This window comes from Euprymna scolopes, chromosome 2, assembly GCF_053919585.1.
Source record: "Euprymna scolopes isolate OS-2025 chromosome 2, ASM5391958v1, whole genome shotgun sequence".
NCBI classification, from domain to species: Eukaryota; Metazoa; Mollusca; class Cephalopoda; order Sepiida; family Sepiolidae; genus Euprymna; species Euprymna scolopes.
The window spans coordinates 170,502,072-170,523,089 of NC_136483.1; the positions used below are offsets into that span (position 1 = coordinate 170,502,072).

The window sequence follows — 21,018 nt, forward strand, 5'->3', positions numbered from 1 at the left end:
TTTCAGATCTAGTTCAGCATTATTAGACTGGGCCAAGATTCTGGAGAGCTAGAGAAACGTACAGGTTTAAAGAGGTGATCATTACTATTACCGGCATAAATTATTTTGAAGGTTGGGAAATTAGTCAAAAATAATTTACTTTCATTTATCTACTCATTTGCATTCTAGTTGTGGTAAAAATAAAAATACAGGGCGAGCCATGGGAAATGGATGTTTTTAGAACGCTCCTTGCTCTCCTTGAGTAAAGGATATTCCATAATGGAATAGTTTAAAAATATTTTTATGTACATTATAAAATTTTTGTTGAAATATTCGCAGAGTTTTGCTTTTCCTTTAAAACATCCGTTTCCCGTGACTCACCCTGTATAATATTTAAGTTTGAGTAAATACTGATCATGAGCAAAGTAGCCACATTTGTTTGCGTTATTAACTGACCGAGCAAAGATGACCACTTTGCTCGGAATCGTTATTTACTCACACTGTAATATTGTTATAACTTTTATAACGGGCCAAACGTTGTATGTAGAGACTCACAAAGAAAAGAAAACCTTGACACTGAGGATGTTCAGTCTTTCAACTAAAAAAAAAAATTCAGTCGTCTGCACAAAAAATGCCAGCCTCTGAACATCTTGTTGTTCGTCTTTTTGTACTCTTTCTATTTTGCCACATTCGCATTTCTCACGTGATCTTTTCCATGGCCGTCATCTATATTTTGATACTCTATCTGTCGCTATGTTTTTTTTTCATCCCCCCCTCCCCCGTCGGTAATTCTGCTTTTCATATCTGTCTTTTCCTTCTTTTTCACTCTTTTACAGAAAGAGTAAAGTGGGTTTGTTTTACAATCCACAGAGATTCGAAAAATGTTAAAAAAAATTCAAATATATCTAAATATCTAAAAACTGCTATCTGACCAAGAAATGAAATAAAGGAGCGAACCTAGTGTGTCGTGTTGTAAATACATGTCGGTGACTTGCAAATAAATGTTATCAAATGCAAGATAACTTACTCTTCTATCTATATGGAAAATTATTTAGTGGTTTTACTTACGTTAAAACATTTATTCAGTGCGAAAAAAAAAAAACAGTGTTGAGCATTATGTGAGAACAAGAAAAATGGCTGAAAACTGACACCTAAATATTTAAAGTTTCGAAGATGACTTAAAAATAAAAAATTATACAAAATACTATTAGAAACCCACCCAATATATATCATAGTAACATATTTGGTGGGTTTCTAACAGTATTTTGTATATTTTTTTTATTTTTAAATCATTTTCAAAACTTCAATAATGTAGGTGTCGATTTCTGATCATTTTTCTTGTTCTCACATAATGATTGACACTGTAATTTTTTCAAACCAAATAAACATTTTAAGGTGAGTAAAACCACTAAAACCTTTTCCATATAGGTAGAAGAGTAAGTTGTCTTGCCTGTGATAACATTTATTTGTTACATATTTGAATTTTTCCCCATTTTTTCGAATCTCTGGATTATAACCACCACCAACACCATTATTTATTTCATCCGGTTTCACATGCAAGTCATCGACATGTATTTACAACACGACACAATAGGTTCGCTCCTTTATTTCATTTCCTGGTCAGATAGCAGTCTTATTTTTAGCTACAATCCACTGTTGTGTTGCAGTAATTCTCTCTGTGACCCACAGTCCAATGACTTGCTTTTGAAGGGATAGGGAGGGGTTGGGGAGACACGCATGTTCGTCATGTCACGCGTTTTTTTCCTCCTCCCTTTGTCATCAATCATTTCATTTCATGACGTCACATTCACAGCTTAAATGGTTATGTGACAAACTCGGCACATGAGTCGTCAATATGTGTACATATTTAAATAACAGAGTCTGCAGTTACATTACAGAACTTCTATTAAATAAAACCAACTGTAATCTCATGTGTGTGAGGTTTTGTCTCTGCCCCGCAGCCCTTTCACATAGAGGACATGTTGCTAGCCTCTTTCTACTGTATTAGTATGTTCATAGTAGAACTCAACTAAGCTCCAATACCTTTCCCCTCGTACAACAATCAGAGCAAGAACTCACCTGGGTACAATCACAGCAGAGAAATTTCCTTTCTATCTCTCTCTTTCTGTACCAAAAATCAAGCAGAATTCCACAAACAAATTTTCTTTCCTAGAACACTATATCTGTGAAACATGGTACCATGAGTCTGCTTCACAACCGACTACAACATGGTTATCTTCAAGTCTAATATAAAAAAGTACATGCTGAGCCGTCCTCTTAAGTAATCTTTAAACTTCATCCTCAAGTGGCACTCAAGCTTTATTAATCAGTGACCAATTAATAAAAATTTTTGTTATAAATTTATATATATATATATATATATATTATTTGTATAATACAAATAGATCACAAATGAAAATAAAATGTTTTTGATTAATATCCAAACTGTACAATTTTTTTTTTTTAAAGAATTTATTTCGCCAAGTGTAAAGTTTATTCGGGGCTTCCATAATTTAAAAAAAAAAGAAAAAAAAAAAGAAAAAAAGTGGATTTTCATAAATGTTTGTTGCAATATTATTTTTCATTGGAAGGTGACAAAATGAATCAAAAGTATTTTGATAAATTTACATTTTTCTTCAGCATATGTGATTTCTGTTACAAATGTTTCAGAGCCTGTTATAAAGTAATACTGTGCCACGTTATACCCCTGGGCACTGGGTCCCGACTTGCTTAGTCGCCAGCCAGGCTCTCGACTGACGGACACTCATCGAGAACCCCACCGCGCTTCCATACCCAGGTGACTCATCCCTGGGGGATGAGCTCGGACCTGCAAGTTCGGAATCTTCCTGTGGATTTCAGTGCAATTCTGGGGAGAAGGGTTTCAAAATCATGATAAAAGATTTTAACGAGACGAGAAAATGGGACTTTTTTTTTGTGATCGATACCCAACGAAAATCATAAAAACAAATTCATTCCTCCCACATTTATATATCTAGATCCGTTGTTTAATTCAAATCTATATAAAGAAAAACTTAGATAAAATCTGTGAAAATGTAAAACTTCTAGAATCATACGCTGAGATTTTATAATTTTAAAAACTAAATTTGTTATCAAATTTAAAAAAAAAAAAAAAAAAAAAAAAAGCCATCTGCCATTTTTTTTTTTTAATTTGGAAAATACTTTCGCAGTAATTTCTGGTGAAGTCTTTTCAAAATAAATACAAAATAAATCACATTATGTTTTGATTGTATTGCTTGGTCTATCCAACGGGACTGAATGATGATCAAAAATTGTTTCACACGCCCATATTTTTGTCATCGAAATCAGTGAAACCATCCATTTTTTCAATCAAATCGATTGATTGCATGTTGGGGATATTGCATAGTTGGGGACCCATCATGGTGCATCGGGAGGAAGATTCACATGTCTCCCTGCAGTGACTTAGTCCACAATACAATGTAGCCTACATTGCACTGCAGAGAACCTACTTTTGACTTTATAAAATTATTTTTATATATAACAGTTTGAATTTAAATGTAAAATGTAAAAATTCAAGTATCATGGTTCAATTGTGCTCCAAATAGAAACATTCATTTCAGAAGGCGCCCCTATCATATCAAAGAACCTACATGCCGGGCAATGATAATAAAACCTCAAATGCACTTGTGGTGCTAAGCTGTATAAGGCGTTAACTTTAGTCAAAATTGCCGGGCCCTTCTTTCATTGGATTTTATCGATTATCAGTTATCAATACTTAGTGAAGACATTCCGATACAAAACCTATCTAAGAACACTGCCACACACATAAAGTACATTTGTGTGAAATTCTAAAAAATATCAGCCTAGCCATTTAGTTTTGCCTTCATCAGTTAGACATATCTGAACTTGGGATTTGAAGAAGTTCACGAGGCTCGGGTTTTGAATCCCGAGTTTGAATATGTCTAACTGATGAGCCCAAATGAGGGAAAAACTCGAGTTTTGGACTTCTGGTTTGTTGGCTGTCATGGCTCTTGTGAGCTGCAACATTGTTTGACTGTAGAAATAATATATATATATATATATATATATATATATATATATATATATATGAAATGGTAATATCTATCTATATAAAGTTAGATGTGTTTATATGTACTGGATTAAGTCCTAAATCAGTCAATCAAAGAATTTCTAAACACAACTGCTAGATTTAAGGGGTCTAAATGTGGGCTATATTTAGATTAAGTTTTTGCAATTGAGGTAAAAAGGAGTGAAAAAATCCTTTGTGAAAATTTAGAATTTTGTAAATTTTAATAAATATTTTCCAAATTGTAATTTATTTTTATGGGTTTCTGAATTTTGGAGATCAGGATTGGTTATTCATATTTGGATTCTTCCGACTGCTGTTCTAATCTTGAATGTCATTTTCACAATATTTTAGTCGACGTAACGACCAACTTTCTTCAGGTGTATCTTGTTGAACTCAGGAGCATATCACTTTTACAATTGATGTTTCTAAGTACCACCATGCTATGGACCATGAAAGTTGAATGTTCAGTTCTCAGTGTGGGTGACTAAAAAATACAATTGCAAATTACTTTGAGCCTCTGTCCTGTTATGACTGAGAGAGCAAGGGCATGCTACTCATGTGCAGTAAATATAAAGGGTTCTTGATTGAGATTGTCGGACTGACTTCCTCATCTTGGTTGTTATTGTCACAACGTTTCGGCCGACAATCTCAATCAATGAAAGCATCTTATCTCAAAAATACAGACAATTACTATAAAGGGTTCTGTTCGAATTTCTGTATAAATTTCCAACTTTGACTAAAACATTCTTGAAGAAGGTCAAAGGTTATATCGATTGAAACATTGTGAAAATGACATTCAAGATGAGAACACTAGTTCGAAGAATCTTAATACAATAGAATCTCAGGATACGGTGGTTCTAGGATACGACTTTTGCAGGTTACAGTGAGGAATACAATATTTTTCCGGCTCCTGGTTACAGTATTATTTATAATGTTATTTGATTATATACATGTGTATTATATACTGTAATGTATTTTGTTACTAATATTTAATGCTGTATCTCGGAGTTCTACTGTAATAGAAATAATTTCATGGGTTTTTAGGGGATAATGTCCTCAATGTATATTCTAAATGTTGAGCTGAGTAGTTTGAACAACAAGCTTTCAGGTCACGTATTATTAGTCATGACAATCAGTGGTTAGGAATGTTTCTTAAGTTTAGTTTTGGTTGAAGGTTACTATTCATTTACATCCTTATTTCACTATAAATTGGACGTCTTCCTTTAAGGGTTCAGCCATCGCCTTAGTTATGTGCCCATTCGTTTTCCCTTGTGTTTTTTATAAAACATGGTGTCATCAGCAAACATATCCATCTTAGAGATAATTTTATGAATATCATGAAGAATAATTATATATCGTTCTATGTTTTACCGAAGACCACTCATCCATTCTTTCAATTTGGCCATACTTAAGTTTACTCCTCTATTCCATCAGAATCTAGTGTTTTAAAATCATTTCTTGAAATGTTTCCTTTATTTAGTTTAAATTTGCAGATAATTTTTAAAATTTTTAAAGATTTTTATTTCTATTTTAAAAGATTGAAATCACTTTAATATTTGAAAATATGCATCTTCAGTAAAAAAAAAAAAATTTTTTTTTTTTTCAACAAACGATTCCTTTTCCACCAGAAATAAACCTTCATCCACAGGAATTAGGGTACTTTATCGACAGAAATAAGGGGACTTCCTTCACAGAAATAAGGGGACTTTATAAAACATAGAAGCGAAGGTAAATTTTTTTTTTTTTTTTATAAGTTTTCAGCCATTTTTTAAAGTCATCAGTTGAGTGCTATTTATCCAATCAAAATAAAATAAAACAAAAACATTTTAAACCGATAATAGATTTTATTTTAGATCTTCAACTCTTGATGATTTTAACCCATGAAAATCTATTAGAAAAAAAACGCTTTTCAAAACTGAATCACTTTTTTTCTAACAGTTTTTAATCCTTGATTGGCAGAAAAAAATAAATAAATTAAAAAAAAAAAAAAACGAGAAAAATTGTAAGGAAAAAAAAAAAAGCAATCAAAATATTTAAATATGGATAAACACATTTTTTAATCTGTTTAACAAGGAATATGTGTTGAATCTTTATTAATCTTTTGTGTGCATGTTGTGTTATGCAGGAAAAGGGAAATACATTGAAAATAAAAAAAAAACAACTTAAAATTCAAAGTAGTCGATCATAAGGCATGCTAAAGACTACCTTTTCCAGGCATTTACCAATTAGCAGAGGTGAAAAGTACTCTTTTCCACTCCTCCATGTATAAATATATTTTGACCTCAGTAATTAAACTACTACAAATTTATAAATTATTAAAAACATAAAATGCTAGATTGCTGCCAAGTGAAAAGAAATCTTGATATAATCAAACATAACCAAACACATGACTAACATAGTATTTTAATCATAAAATACTGGTATTTTGATTAGGTATTACAGAATATAAACGTGTTTATATAACAGATTAATATTTCTTTTGGTATCTGGATTTTAATATTTCAAATTATAATTAATGCTTTCAATTTGTAAAATTTACTTAATATATTAAAACATTAGAATCTAACTTCCAAAAGAAATATTCAACAATGTTCATTATATATATATATATATATATATATATATATATATATATATATATGTATATATATATGTATATATATATATATATGTATATATATATATATATATATATATATATATATATATATATATATATATTCAAGCAAAAATTAAATGCAATGGAGAGACTTTTCTGTATGATTCTATTTTTTTTTTTAATTTTTCGATTTTACGTATAATCATTTTTATATCAATATCAAAAATATTAATAAAAGTTCCATAATTGTTTCTGTCACAAGCGCTTTCGATTCGTCCATGAATCATCTTCAGATTATACGGAAAATCAAAAAATTAAAAAAAAGGATCATAAAGCAAAGCTTCTCTGTTGCATTGAATCATATTTGCTTGAATTAAAAAATGATGCCTAAATATACCAATTTCAAATATATGTGTGTATGTGGGTGTGCTTTTCTGGTAATTATTGAGCTTATTCTTAAATGCAGTTTTGTACTTATTATCTTATTAATTATTCATTATCTATTTATTTAAAAGTATACATGACTTAATCTCACCTAAGATAACTCATGAAGTCTGTTAGTTCAGCAATTTAATCTTTTCCTTTTATATATATATATATATATATATATATATGTATGAGAATTATCAGAACGTGAGATGATATAATTATTTGCACAGTCAAACAACATCACAGCTCATATAAGCCACGAAAGTAATAAACCAGAAGGACAAGACTCGAGTTTCACCCTCATTTGGATACATCAGTTGAACACATCCGAACTACGAGATTTGAAACCTAGAAATTCGGATGTGGTTAACTGATGAGCCCAAACAAGGGCGAAACTAGAGTCTTGGACTTCCGGTTTGTTGGCTTTCATGGCTTATGTGAGCTGCAACGTTGCTTGGCTGTGGAAATATAATTATTAGTATAAAAAATATACTTATAGGAAGTGAAACGTTTGTGTTTCATTCACAAAGGAAAACATCAGGCTAAATGAATAAATTCACATTGTGTTCATTTTTATCATCACGAATTATTCACTTAACATCTAACCAATCAAAGTCCTTGATTACCTCCCACCCCTCCATCTCTTATTCTACTACTCTTCCTATTCCCGTTTAAAAAGGTTTTGGCTCACTTCTTTTCTAAAACATGGCTATAATTAACAAAGGATCACATAATCGTGTTGATGAGTCAGTACAACCGATTTTATCTATTGTCTGTTTGACCCATTTAAAAAACAAAGTGCCCAAAAAAATTTTCGAAGAAAGGGGATGAAATTTTATTCATTAATGGAAACGAATAGGTGGAAATTGGAAAGGTGGAGGGGTCAAATATTCTAATTGGTCGGAAGTTAGAATGTACAGAGATTGACTACAAAAAAGGATCTTAGAATGTATATTTATGCATTTAGCCTGATTATTTCTTTCAGGAATAAAGCACAAACATTGCTGTATATCTCACTTGTCTTGAGTATATTTTCATGCTACTCATGTGTTAAGCACTGCTGAAGTAAATACTGAAGCAAAAATTATATATATTTAACAAAGTATTCAAATTGTTAAAAAGTTCTGTATTGGCTTTTATAACTTATATTTTTCTCAGTTCATCATTCTTATGTTACAGCCTGGAGAGTGGTGGCAGTCTATTCACTACAAATGAAAAACATTACAAAACTATTAAACAAAGAGCGGGTTGGGATTACATGAAATTTTTATATAATTATTTATAAATTGAGAAAACATGAAGCTACTTGATGTCTCCAAATATTAGACAAATCTTTTAAGTATTGGATGTTTTTTTTTTTTTAATAAAAATCCCTTCAGACAAGGCATTAAGCCACTTGATGTAAGGAAGTAAGCAGGAAAGACAGATGCTAAATGGCATCAGTCTTGAAAATACCAAAAGAAAAACAGTTAGCAGAAAGAGGGTTCCACAAGCCTGCAGTTCTTGGAAAGAAGCTATTTAAATAAGAAGCTATATTACGAGGTAGCAAAACAGCAAATTGATGAAAACCACTAAACCAGTGAGGCAAACAAGCTGACACAATAGAAGCAGGGAATAAATCAGACAATTCTGGGAACACATAATATTTGTAGAAAAAAACTGAGACTCGAAAAATCAATTCTGAAAAACACAGTAATAATTTGTAGAAAAACGGAGACTCAAAAAATCACTTCTGTGAGAGAGAGTTTGCAAAGATGTTAGGGTGAGGTCAATCAAATTACAGATATAGTTCTGCACCATATTAAGAACGTTCCAATAGGACATAGATTCACTAGCCCAGATATGATAACAGTACTCCATAAATTCGTCTGATAATAGATTTGTAGAGATAAAGGATAGCCTCAGGCATAAGAAAGTGTTTAGATATGGAAAGTGTTTAGAGCAATAGATAGAACCAACTTTCTGAGGAGCCAAAAGAGCAATTGAACCAAGATATGAACTCACAGATTTGATGAGAAAGAAAGACAAAAAAAGTTTCAAAGTCGATTTCTCATCAAGAGCAGAGCTATCCATGAGAATTTCAGAAATTGAAGGGAGACGCCTCTGAATAAGAGACAGGAGCTGGGTCCCAACGGGATTACACGAAACAAAACATTTTGTACCACAATCAACAACTTACCCAAGGTCAAACACTAAGTTAGTTGCATATTTCTTTTGATCCGAGGGAGATAGGTGAGAAGCAACATCAGGATAGAGTAATTATCATTAGCATAAATGTAAAAGGCAGATCGGCCTTTGACTAAATCCTGTTTACTATGAGTCAGGCTACAAGCAGTGCCTTAAGGCAATTTTATTTAATACATATGCATTAAAATAATGCAGTTTTATTTAATACATATGCATTAAAATAATGCAGGTTTATTTAATACATATGCATAAAAATAATGCAGTTTTATTTTATACCTATGCATTAAAATAATGCAGTTTTATTTTATACCTATGCATTAAAATAATGCAGTTTTATTTTATACATATGCATTAAAATAATGCAGTTTTATTAAATACTTATGCATTAAAATAATGCAGTTTTATTAAATACTTATGCATTAAAATAATGCAGTTTTATTAAATACTTATGCATAAAAATAATGCAGTTTTATTAAATACATATGCATTGAAATAATTTGCACTGAAATAACAGTTATGCAGATCCTTATTTACCTCCCAACAAGGGCAGAATTAGACAAAAAGTCGGTTTTCAATGTAAGAAAAATTCAGCTCCCTTAAAAGGGAGCATTCTGGATTTAGTGAAAAAAATTTTTTCTCGGTCTACAAGAATTTCTCATTCACTGATCCAGGACAGAAAAAAAAAATTAGATATTTTATAAGAAAAGCTACTACACTTTGCTCCTAAGTGATACAAGTCAATACAGAACATTTAGTAATTTGAATATTTTAATAATATCTATAAACTGTCAGCTGTTTAATCTAATCCGCTTTAACTTATACAAGTCTGTATGGATGTATGTATTTGGATGTGTAGTATATATTTCAAGATGATAATAGCCTTTGTAATGAGGCACAGATAAACAGCCAGACAACACAATGGGAAATATGTTGATTATCTTGATGATACCAATGGATTCACATCTCAAGGTTAACCTTGAGCAGGGTTTTAGAGAGCAGGGTAGTGAGTTATAAGTTATCTTACATAATTTAAAAACTGTCTTTAATAAAAAAAAAAGTTCCTTTTCTTTGCTTACCATTATCTCGACAGACTCTGACCACTTCTGTTGCATGGATAGTATTTCGCAGGGCTCTTTGGATCTTAAAAGAAAAAAAATTGCATAAAACCCACACACATCTTTCTTGATACAGATTTATAACTTTTTTTTTTTGTTACAAATTAATATTACACAGCCAAATATATGTATATTTTTACAACCCTAACTACACAGACAGTGCATATGCTAAATATTCAAAGCATGTTCCTTACCCAAGTGTTACGAGGGTGCCCAGCATTGCCCGGGTGTTTGGAGGTGTGCGTGTTGGGGGAGGGGGTCGGTCAAAACAAAATGGAAACTAAAGAATAAGCGAAGTAATAATCCTGTCTAAATATTATTAAAAAAAAAAAAAAAAAAAAAAAAAAAAAATGGTTAAACTTTTTCAAAGAATCATAAAAACAAAAACAAAAAAAAAAAAACAGTAAATGTGATAGAAAAAAAAGTGTAAGCAGACGATGTTAAAACTTCTTAAAAAAAAAAAAAAAATCTGAAACCAAAAACAAAAAAAGAAACGGCAAATATAATGGAAGAAAAAAGAAAAAAAAAAGAAAAAAAAAGAAAAAAAATGAAATAAATAACACCGTTTCATTATTAAAACTTCAAAAATCGAAAAAAAAAAAAGTTGATCTTATAGCTCGGATCGACCCTGCAATCTAAAGATAATGCTGCCACTTTGACCATTGTGCCATGACCACGTGAGCGAATTTGTGTTGGTTTTTTTAATGTTTAAACTAATTCAAGTATGCTACGTCTTTTGCGCATGCGTATTTGGCTAGATTATCATGAAGGAACGATTTATTGCTACCCCTTCCTGTAGAAAAGTGTCACGTTAAGGATGAAGGAACTAATGTTTAGCCAATTTTTCGATATTTGTCATCCAAAGGTTCGATCTTCAAAATGATACCTATCTGGTGAAAATCCGTTGCGTGTGTGGAAAAGTTTTTGCGAGACATACAAACACACTCACACACATTTTGCCTTTTATATAATAGACTAGCAGGGCTGCCCAGTGTTGCCCGGGTGTATGGAGGTGGTGTTGTTAGGAATTCCTGGTGAGGGGGTCAAAACAAAAGTAGCGGAGGTGCCCGGCATTGGCCGAGTGTATGTAAGTTGTGTAGTACAGAACTCCGGGGTAGTTTGGGTGGAGAGAGGTGTTAATAAAAAAAAAAATTTTTTTAAAGTGGTAATAGGCAGTCAGGCTTGCACCCATAATGCAAAGGAGAAAAAATTGGTTAAATAACACGTGACGTCTCAGCCAATGTCTCCATTGCACGACCGTGACGCAGTTGATAGAGACGTTGAATCTCTACGATTCCAGACAAGCATTGTCTGAAGATAGCGGTTTCAATCCTACCCAAAGCCGGCCAGAGGCTTACTTGGCCAAAAACATAGGAAGACGACAACAACTACGGATGGCAGTGATTGCTGAGAATGCAGTTAGGAGATTCGAAGTTCCTATCCATCGCGGTTACCACCCGACGAAGACCAGAGGAATAGTTGGCCGAAACGTTTCACAAAATAGTCCGAAATAATAAATTAATATAAATAATACTCATCTCAATAATGAATTCCAATTAAAATATATAAAAAAGTTTTGGTAGGTAGGTAGGATCGAACCAGAAGCCTTGAGGTAAAGGTGGAAAATAAAGTGTGAAAAAAACAGGACACGTTAACCGCTTGGCCAGCAAGGGGGAGTAACAGAAAAGCATTTGAATTTAAACTTTAAAAACTCAATTGACAGGTGCGCGAATTTAATGAGGTCAAATATCATGCCATACAGGGAATGAAATTCTGCACTTTTACTGCGAGGCCGTTTTTTGGGACTTGTTTACTAAACTTTGGCTGCGAGGTAGTTTTTCTGGTTTTGTTTCCCCAAGATGTTGGCCGGGATGGGGGGGGGGAGATATAGCAATTGTCTGATATAAAGGGGTTTCGCCCGCATTGATCAAACTTTATTGCTTTCTGGACGTTCCTGGCACGAAAGCTGGAAACTACACCTTCGCTTCAGATTAGTTTCGCTTTTATACGAAAAAGCCGAGCACACGAGGGGAGCCGAAATAGGAAGAATTTTGTAAAAGTCGATGTAAATAAATCTAGACATGACGCACGTTCGCAAATCGTAGATATTATTATCCAGGGAGTATATAAACAGTTCCAAGAAATAGTAAGCCCCCCCCCCACTTCCGCTGAGAACCCCCCCCCCCCTCAAAAAAGTCTTTGCTGGACATACAAAAAATGTGCACACACATTTTGCCTTTTATATATATAGATTATATTACAGAAGTTATATAGAGTGATCTCCCCTTCCATTAATACCACCTTTGAAATGTAATAGACGATTCAGAGCTTCTATATCATAATAAAAAAATGTTGAATTTCAAGTAAAACACACATTAGCTGCATAACTCATGTCGCAAATAGTAACATATCCCAAAATTACAGAAAACAATAAGATAGAAAAATGATTATTCATGAAAAACAGTGTAGATAATGGTCAAAATTAGAAAAAAATATACAAAATACTCATAGAAATCAAGCCAATAAATGCATGTCTATCAATATTTTGTGTGACAGCATCTTCTTGTCGGCCATCTTGTTGTCGGTTTAACTTACTAATTGGGTAATTGGCAGTACTCGTTTTTCGAACCAAATAAATGCATTAAAAATAAGTTAAAACATACACCAAAAAAATTATCCAGCTTGGTACAAGAGTAACTTATCTTGCCTTTGATAGCATTTATTTGTTTCTTTACCATTGTTTTCGGTTTGATATCTATTGTAAACACCCCCCACACACACACACACACCAAATTAATAACTTGTTAATCGTCTCTTTAATCTCGTGTGAATCTCTCTTGGATGTAATTCATGTTTGTCGGATAGGTATTTTTTTTTTTTTTCCGGAGTCCAGTTGCTTCTATAATTACTGAAGCTCCAGTTTCTTTTCATGTTGCACACAAGACTTTTGTATTTTGTGAGGAATCCTACCGAATGCCAGACATTCACCCGCTATATCATATATTCTAATCGAGAGATATTTTAAAGATTCTACCCATCCCTCAAAGTGCAATTGTTTAAATCTCTCTTGCACTTGGTTAACCGGGTATATTTGCCAGGTAGTTTTTGAAATTCTTTTTCATGAGTCCAGTTGCTCCTATAATTACTGAAATGATGGAGATCTTCCTAAGATTTCAGTTTCTTTTCATTTCATACATACGACTTTGATATTTCATTATATTTTCCCCCTCAGCTCTGTTTAACCAGCATCATTGGAAGCACTGATTAAAGTTGCTTCTTTCTCTTTCTTGATCCATATCATTATGCCGACATTAGAGCCAGTTTCTAGGTATGTAGCTGTAGGAATTGAATGTATGTAACTGTCAGTCTTAAAGACAGCTTTAGTTATGATGATGCCCTCAGAGAAAGATTAAGTTTGGGCAATATAGGTAGATTGTGCTAAATATGAAGCTTTCGTTGGTATGGCCTTGCTGAAAACATGGATAAGGTTTCTTGAGTTAGCAGATTTAAAAGAGGATGACCAAGGACAACGTGGGACGAAGTGATACACATGAACTTTAAAGAAAGACGGATAAATAAAAACCTGGCCAGAGATATGTTAGTTTGGAGGTCAATTACTTAAAGTCATCCAACACATGCCAGCATTTATTTATTTGCGTACTGTTATCCTCATCTTTATAATTGTTTCACGACGTTTCGGCCAACTGTTTCTCTGGCCTTTGTCAGGTGATTAACCATGACATAGGAATGCTGAATCTTAACTCTCAGTAATTACTGCCTTCCATAGTTGTCGTCTCATGTTTTTGACCAACTAATCCTCTGGTCGGTTTTGGGTAGGATTGAAAACCACTATCTTCAGACAATGCTCACTTGGAACCGTAGAGATTTAACATCTCTATCCACTGCGTCACATGCTCTGAAGGTTCCAGGTGTCCAGGTGAGCATTGTCTAAAGGTAGTGGTTTCAATCCTATTCAAAACCGGCTAGAGGATTAGTTGGCTAAAACGTAGTGAGACGGCAACAACTATGGAAGGCAGTAATTACTGAGTTTACAGTTAAGAGATTCAGCATTCCTAACTTGTCGTGGTTTACCACCTGACGAAGGCCAGAGGAATAGTTGGCCGAAACGTTGTGAAACACCAACTAAGAAAGATGAGGACAAATAAGTAAATATACAAGTTATTCATCTCAAAGACTTCCAATGCTAAACATGTTAGTATGTAAAATAGATGTTAAACCAAATGTTATGTTTTACCTGCCGGGTTTGGTAAATGGTTGTGGTAATTGAAAAGAAGGAGATGAAAACGATGCAACTGGCGTAGAGTTCATAGGCGTCACAAAACCAAAGGATTACACTGAAGACTTGAAACACATAAAAAGGACTCAAGATCTGAAAAGACAAAAAAACATTTAAAATCAAACTCGTTTGGTTTCATCATTAAATGTTTCAATTTCTAAAAAAAGAGAAAATATCTTATCACAGAATAACTCAAATTAGTGCTCATGTTTCAGTTGAATTTCAAACTTAGTATAACTTTTATGAAACAACTAGCATGGGTACCCGGCACTGTCCGAGTGGAGAGAGGTCATATACTAAAAAAAAGAAAAACTAAATGAACTTTTGTTTCAATCAAAATAGCAGCGAGTGCCCATGCGAGCCTCTCTCCCCGCAAAAAGAAGATTTAGCTGCAGTAGGCAGGATCAAACCTGTAATGCAAAAGAGAAAAAGGAAGTGAAAAAAGCAAACTCGTTAGCTGTCTCGATCACGGCGACTTATGACATAACGGGCCTCTGAAATAAGGTGTTATAAACATACGTTGAGACCGGCAGGCATATGACTTGCAAAAATGTAGACGCAAAAGCTGACCCCTTCTTGCGAAAATGGCCAAGCTGACCAATACAGAATTAATCCTTTTGGCCAATTTTTACATAGTCTTCATGTAAGAGATCAATATTTATAACAATACGGATTTTGTCATGGTCCGATGCATCTGTGAAAATTTTTTGGCAGACAAACGCAGACACACACACACACATATTTTCCCTTTTATATATTAGATGATTTATTAACTAAAAGAAACATTATTTCTTTTCAAAATGAATTTTTTTAAATAGAAATCGCTCCAGACAAGGCATGAAGCCACTTGATGTAAGAAGCTAAAAAAAAAAAAAAAATACCACCTCATGGTCAAAAACTATCCAACAATAAAGGTTAGATGGACAGATTCTTTACCAAAAAGCAGCAATTATTTCCCCTTTATCAGAAATAGGGTTCATGAAATGTGAGGACTAAAAGGGAAGTGAGTTATGAGGCTGCTAAAAGAAAAACCCAACATCCGCTTTCTACAGAACTTGTTAATTTATTCCTAAATTTATTCAATTACAACAAATAATAGTTAATTCATGAAATGTCTTTTTTTCAAAAGCAAGATGCAAATATCAGAAAGTTTCATTTAATGACCTGCTGGCTTGGAAAGCTCAAGGCAATTGAGGAGATTCACATAAAACCAAATCAATTCATTTTATTTTTTGTATTGCTGGATTTAGTGTTAGTGTACAATTTAATGAATGGATTTTTTTTTTTCTTAAATGAAACACAAAAATAAATTGAAATATTTTTTTTAATATTTTACATATTTTCTTTCTTCATAATACCACTGGATTTTATTGCCATCCAAAACTTAGGAGTCATATTAAAACTATGGCACAACGGCTATAGGATATTCTTTGCTGAACAATGAAGTTATTTAAAAACTCCTCCCCTCTTTAAAGGAGGAGGTAATGCCTGAAAGGTTGAACCTTCTCGAACCAAGTGAGGTCTTACCTCATTTTGACAAAAGAAAGCCTGGTGGTATTAAGTTAACTGGTTTGTCAGAATAATTGCAGAGGCAAACGTTGGCTGGTATGAAATATATTGAATCAGCTCAAATTTGGAGAATCTGTTTCATTTAATTTTGGCAAATATTTTAAACTAGCGGAGAGAACCGATGTTGCCCTTGATTGAATTAGAATCAACAAATGTTCCACACTTCCAATACTTTATGGTCACCAAATTGATGATATTGCCCATTTTCCAATCAAATCCATACATAGTCTGCTCAAGTCAGGGACCCACAGTGATTTAGTCCATAATATATTGTAGTCTACATTGCATTGTAGTAATTTGTATAAAATTATTTTTATATAATGGCTTGAATTAAAGTTTAAAATGCAAAAGTAATTATCATGGTTCAGTTATGCTATAAACTGATACATTCATTTCAAATGCGCCTCTGTTTTGTCAAAGAACCTGCTGATTTTATATGCCCAGTCCTTCTGCTCATATGATAAAACTTCTCAAATGCACTTGTGATGTTAGGCTGTATCAGGGTGTTAACTTTGGTTAAAATTGGACTGTTCATTTTTTTAATCAGATTTTTTAGATTATGAATACTTATTGGAGGCATTCTGATACAAAACCTCTCTAAGAACAGTCCCAGACATATAAAGTATATTTGTGTGAAATATATATAAAAAAAAAAATCTGCCCAGCCATTTCAGAGTCTATAGTGAACAGACACACAAACCAAGTGTCTTTTATATATAACTAGAGAGATGATAAAAAACAGAGATGAGCTCTATTTTCCATGATTTATTAGGAACCTCTTTAAATACAAAAGTTAAATATGACATCATTAGGACAAGTTGCGTAAGGATTATTCTGACCTGACTTCAACAAAAGATAAACTTACCTCCTTGAATAAAAGCGTTATAACAGGAGTGACGTGAATTGCAATACGGTTGTTGCCATATAAAACGAGCCTAAAAATACAAAACAAATAAATTTTAATATAACAATAGGGAATTAAAATTTTGTAAAAAATACAACAAGAATTTGTTGGACATGCCTCTGCTATCATCTTTCCCCGGAAATGCCTACACACCTCAGCCATCATCTTTCCCCGGACACGTCTACACACCTCAACTATCATCTTTCCCCCGACATGCCTCTGCTATCATCTTTACCCGGACACGCCTCCGCTGTCATCTTTCCCCGGACACGCCTCCGCTATCATCTTTCCCCCCGACACGCCTCCGCTATCATCTCCCCCCCCCCCGACACGCCTCCGCTATCATCTTCCCCCCCCCCCAACACGCCTCCGCTATCATCTTTCCCCCGACATGCCTCCGCTATCATCTTTCCCTGGAAACGCCTCCGCTATCATCTTTCCCTGGAAACGCCTCCGCTATCATCTTTCCCTGGAAACGCCTTCACTATCATCTCTCAGACATGCTTCCACTATCATCTTTCTCGGACATTTCTCCATAATTATTTTCCTTAGATATTCCTCCATGATACTCTCGGACATTTCTTCCTGACAACTTTTCTGGGATATTCCTATATAACTACCATCATACCTTACACGCAATTTCTGGTTATGTATCAATTTGAATAAGTTGGTCATCACTGAGGAATGTTTCATTCACTGTCTGAGATTTCCACAAGAGAAGTTGCTTGTTGTTGCCGATCCCCACCTGTACAGGTTATTGGCTATCCTTCCAACATTTGCTCTAGCTCAGTTCAGGGTTATTCTATTCCATGTTCTCTGGGTTCTTGGATAGCGTTGTTCAAGTAATCATTCAATAATTCTGGGATTGTTCAGAGTTAACTTTTATTATCAGATTTCTTCTTAATTTGACTCTACTCCTTGGTTGTCCATATGGTCAGATAGAAAGTGTCTTTTATCAGTTTCCTGTTTGGTTGGTTATTTTACGTCATATCAACCCTTTTGGGGTTATTTAATGCCAAATCGAGTGATTTTGAAAAAAAAAAATTATGTTCTAGATTTCTTATATCTAAAAGTACCTATTCATAGTGTTCTCTTTAGTTGTCTTGTCTTTTTGTTGTTTTTTAAATCTTTTTGGGTTATTTTATGTTTAATTTAACCATTAAAAAATAAAAAAATTGTCTTCAAGGTATTTATATCTTCAAATATTTTTCATAGGGTTTAGTTGATTTGTTTTGTAGAGAGAAGTTGTTATTCTTGTTTTGTTTGCTTGAGATATTTAACCAGAATATCACACCTCATTAATTTATTTAATGCCATAAAAAAAAAAAAAAAAAAAAAAAAAAACTGTTCCCTTTTTATATTTTTGAGAATAGCCTTGTTACTCTCAAAAAAGGAGAGAATTTCGTCCAAGCAGTTGTTTTCAAAAATATTCTTCATATTGTTAGATTTTAGATATTGTTTTCTAGCGGTTTCAAATGCTGTACATTTTACAAAAAAATATTTGACTGTGAAAGTTTTGACAGAATGGACATTGTGGTTGCTATTCTTGTTTAAGTATGAAGGAGTGTGAGTTTTGTATGGCTAATATGTATTCTAGATATGATTACTTGTTCCTTTCTTGATTTTCTAGGAGTTGATCACTATTGTAAGGGTTTGATTTGCTATAGTTTATTATTTGTGTTTTTATTTCATTGTTGCTGCCATTTTGCATTAAACAGTTGGTTGATTTTATGTTTAAAGTCAGAATAGGTAATGTTAATTGTATCGGGGTTCAAGTTTAGAGCTGATTTGGCTGCCATTTTCTTTTTATTCTGATATGGCTTCGAATTTAGTATATTATTATTTCTTTGTACAGGGTGACCCAAAAAAACGGACCCCAACTCTAATTAGGCCCAGTTTCTTAGTGTTTTGTCCGAATGAAATGAAACTTTGATCATAACTAGTTTATTATATTCAAAACATCAACTCAAACACTAGGGTTTTTGGCCTTTTTTTTCTCCGTTGACTGTAAAATGCTCAGAAAAACAATTGAATGTCCTCTTTTTTGGGGGGGAGGGGGGGAGTCACCTTGTATTTAGATAATGAGTTGATTCTGTTTAGATGTTTTATGATTAGAGGGTTTTCGAGTTTTTTTGTTATTTAGTGATGTTAGAATGGAGAGTGAATCTGAAAATATTAGGAATTTCTTATGCTTATTTTTTCTAAGACATTGACAGCAAGGTTGATGGCATATACTTTAGCAGTAAAAACGGAACTTTCTGCTGGAAGGGACAGTTTTAGAGTTGTTCTATTCAAAATGGCAGCACATTTGGTCTTTGGAGCCGTCAGTAAGAAGTTTCCTGTCTTTGTGTTTTTGTATTCTCACATGGGTATCACTTACGCTATTGAAGTGCCAGGTCAGTCATTCTGTACGCCATTGATAGTAGGGTTAGTTTTAATCTCTCAGTGATTCTCTGAAATGCATTTTGTTTGGCGTCGATTGATTTGGCATGGCAGTATCAAGTAGTAAAGTAATAAAATACTAATGTTGTTTCGCGCAGGGTTTAGGGTCAGTTCTCCAATTTCATCCTTTATTTATCATTTTGTTCTATTTTAGAAAAGAAGATTTAGATTTGTATAAACACTGAACCTTCCATTGTTTTCAAGTCCACAGCTCCACAGTTGGATCCAGTGTCCGAGATCATGCCGTTTTGGGCTCTCTCCTCCTTACAATGTATAACCTTGGCGAGCTCACTCCTCTCGGTGTCCTCTCTTCACTGGTGTTTTATCTCATGAGAGAAACCCACTCTGAGCTTAAAAAAGTGGAGAGACGTTCGATCAACATATCCTCTTGCTCCAACCCCCCCCCCCCAGTGACCGAAACTTACTTTCCACCCTTGTTCTTCATATCTCTCATTTCAAACTCCCATATCTCTTTTCTTTCCTCTCCCCTGCAGCGTCAAAATTTGACTCCTAAACTAAATGTGTTAAAAATAAATTTATACAAACATGCATTGTATTTCCTCATTTTTCATTGATCCTTAATTTACAACTTTAAAAAAAAAAAGAAAAAAAAAAAGTCGTTTGATTTGAAACTAATAAAAAAAATAAAAGCTAACAGCAGCAGCTTACTGAAGTATTAGCTTCAGTAAGCTGCTGCTGTTAGCTTTTTTTAAATATATACTGAATTATTTCTCTTTGCGTTACATGCAAAGTAATTACTATTTATACATATGAATACTGAAACGGACATCATATGAATTATCAGTTACATAGTAAATATAAGTAAAGAGGGAAGGTTATCATAATTTTTAAATCATGTACTTACTTCCGCATCACTTCTTCTGACTGTAATCCTTTCGTTTCATGAAAATAGCTGAGGACAATCTCAGAGTCAAGACCCCTGTGTAAAAGCAAACAAACAAAAGCTAAAAATTAAGATTACATTGAATTGAACTGAAGTGGTATTCACCCTATGCGAGTTGAACCGACTTCTTCCTTGAAATTCACAAGCGGTCCCCAGTCACATGTATATTCCCCGTCAGGTTTTGCAGCTTTTGCAAGGAGGTGTCAATGTCCTCCTACATAAAGCACCTGATATTCCTAAATGGTCACTCATCTGGTACTGACCAGACTCAATGTTGCTTAACTTCAGTAAGCTAACAAGATGGTTGGTTGGTAGGTTTTTTTTTACAGCATATCAACCCTTTTGGGTTATTTAATGCAGAATCCAGTGATTTGGAAGAACAATTTTTTAATAGAGTATATTTTTTTTTTTTAAGTCGGTTTCTATTTAATCCATAGTTGGGACCCTAACAGGTACTACCAGTCCGGGTCAGAGTGGACCTGGGAGCAATGGCAATTAAAGGGTGGCTCCACACTCTCCAAAGC

General features: G+C 33.5%; 1 protein-coding gene across 1 annotated transcript in view; it reads right to left on the bottom strand.

Moving 5' to 3' along the window:
- The window catches only part of LOC145298768 (polyamine-transporting ATPase 13A3-like), a 195,046-nt gene that overhangs the window by 82,155 nt on the left and 91,873 nt on the right, over positions 1-21,018 (bottom strand). The window contains exons 8-11 of the mRNA XM_080144344.1: positions 20,456-20,530; positions 17,110-17,179; positions 14,634-14,768; positions 10,340-10,403 (exon numbers count right to left, since the gene is read on the bottom strand). Coding sequence (XP_080000470.1) covers positions 10,340-10,403; positions 14,634-14,768; positions 17,110-17,179; positions 20,456-20,530 — 344 coding nt within the window. The remainder of the gene's footprint in view (positions 1-10,339; positions 10,404-14,633; positions 14,769-17,109; positions 17,180-20,455; positions 20,531-21,018) is intronic.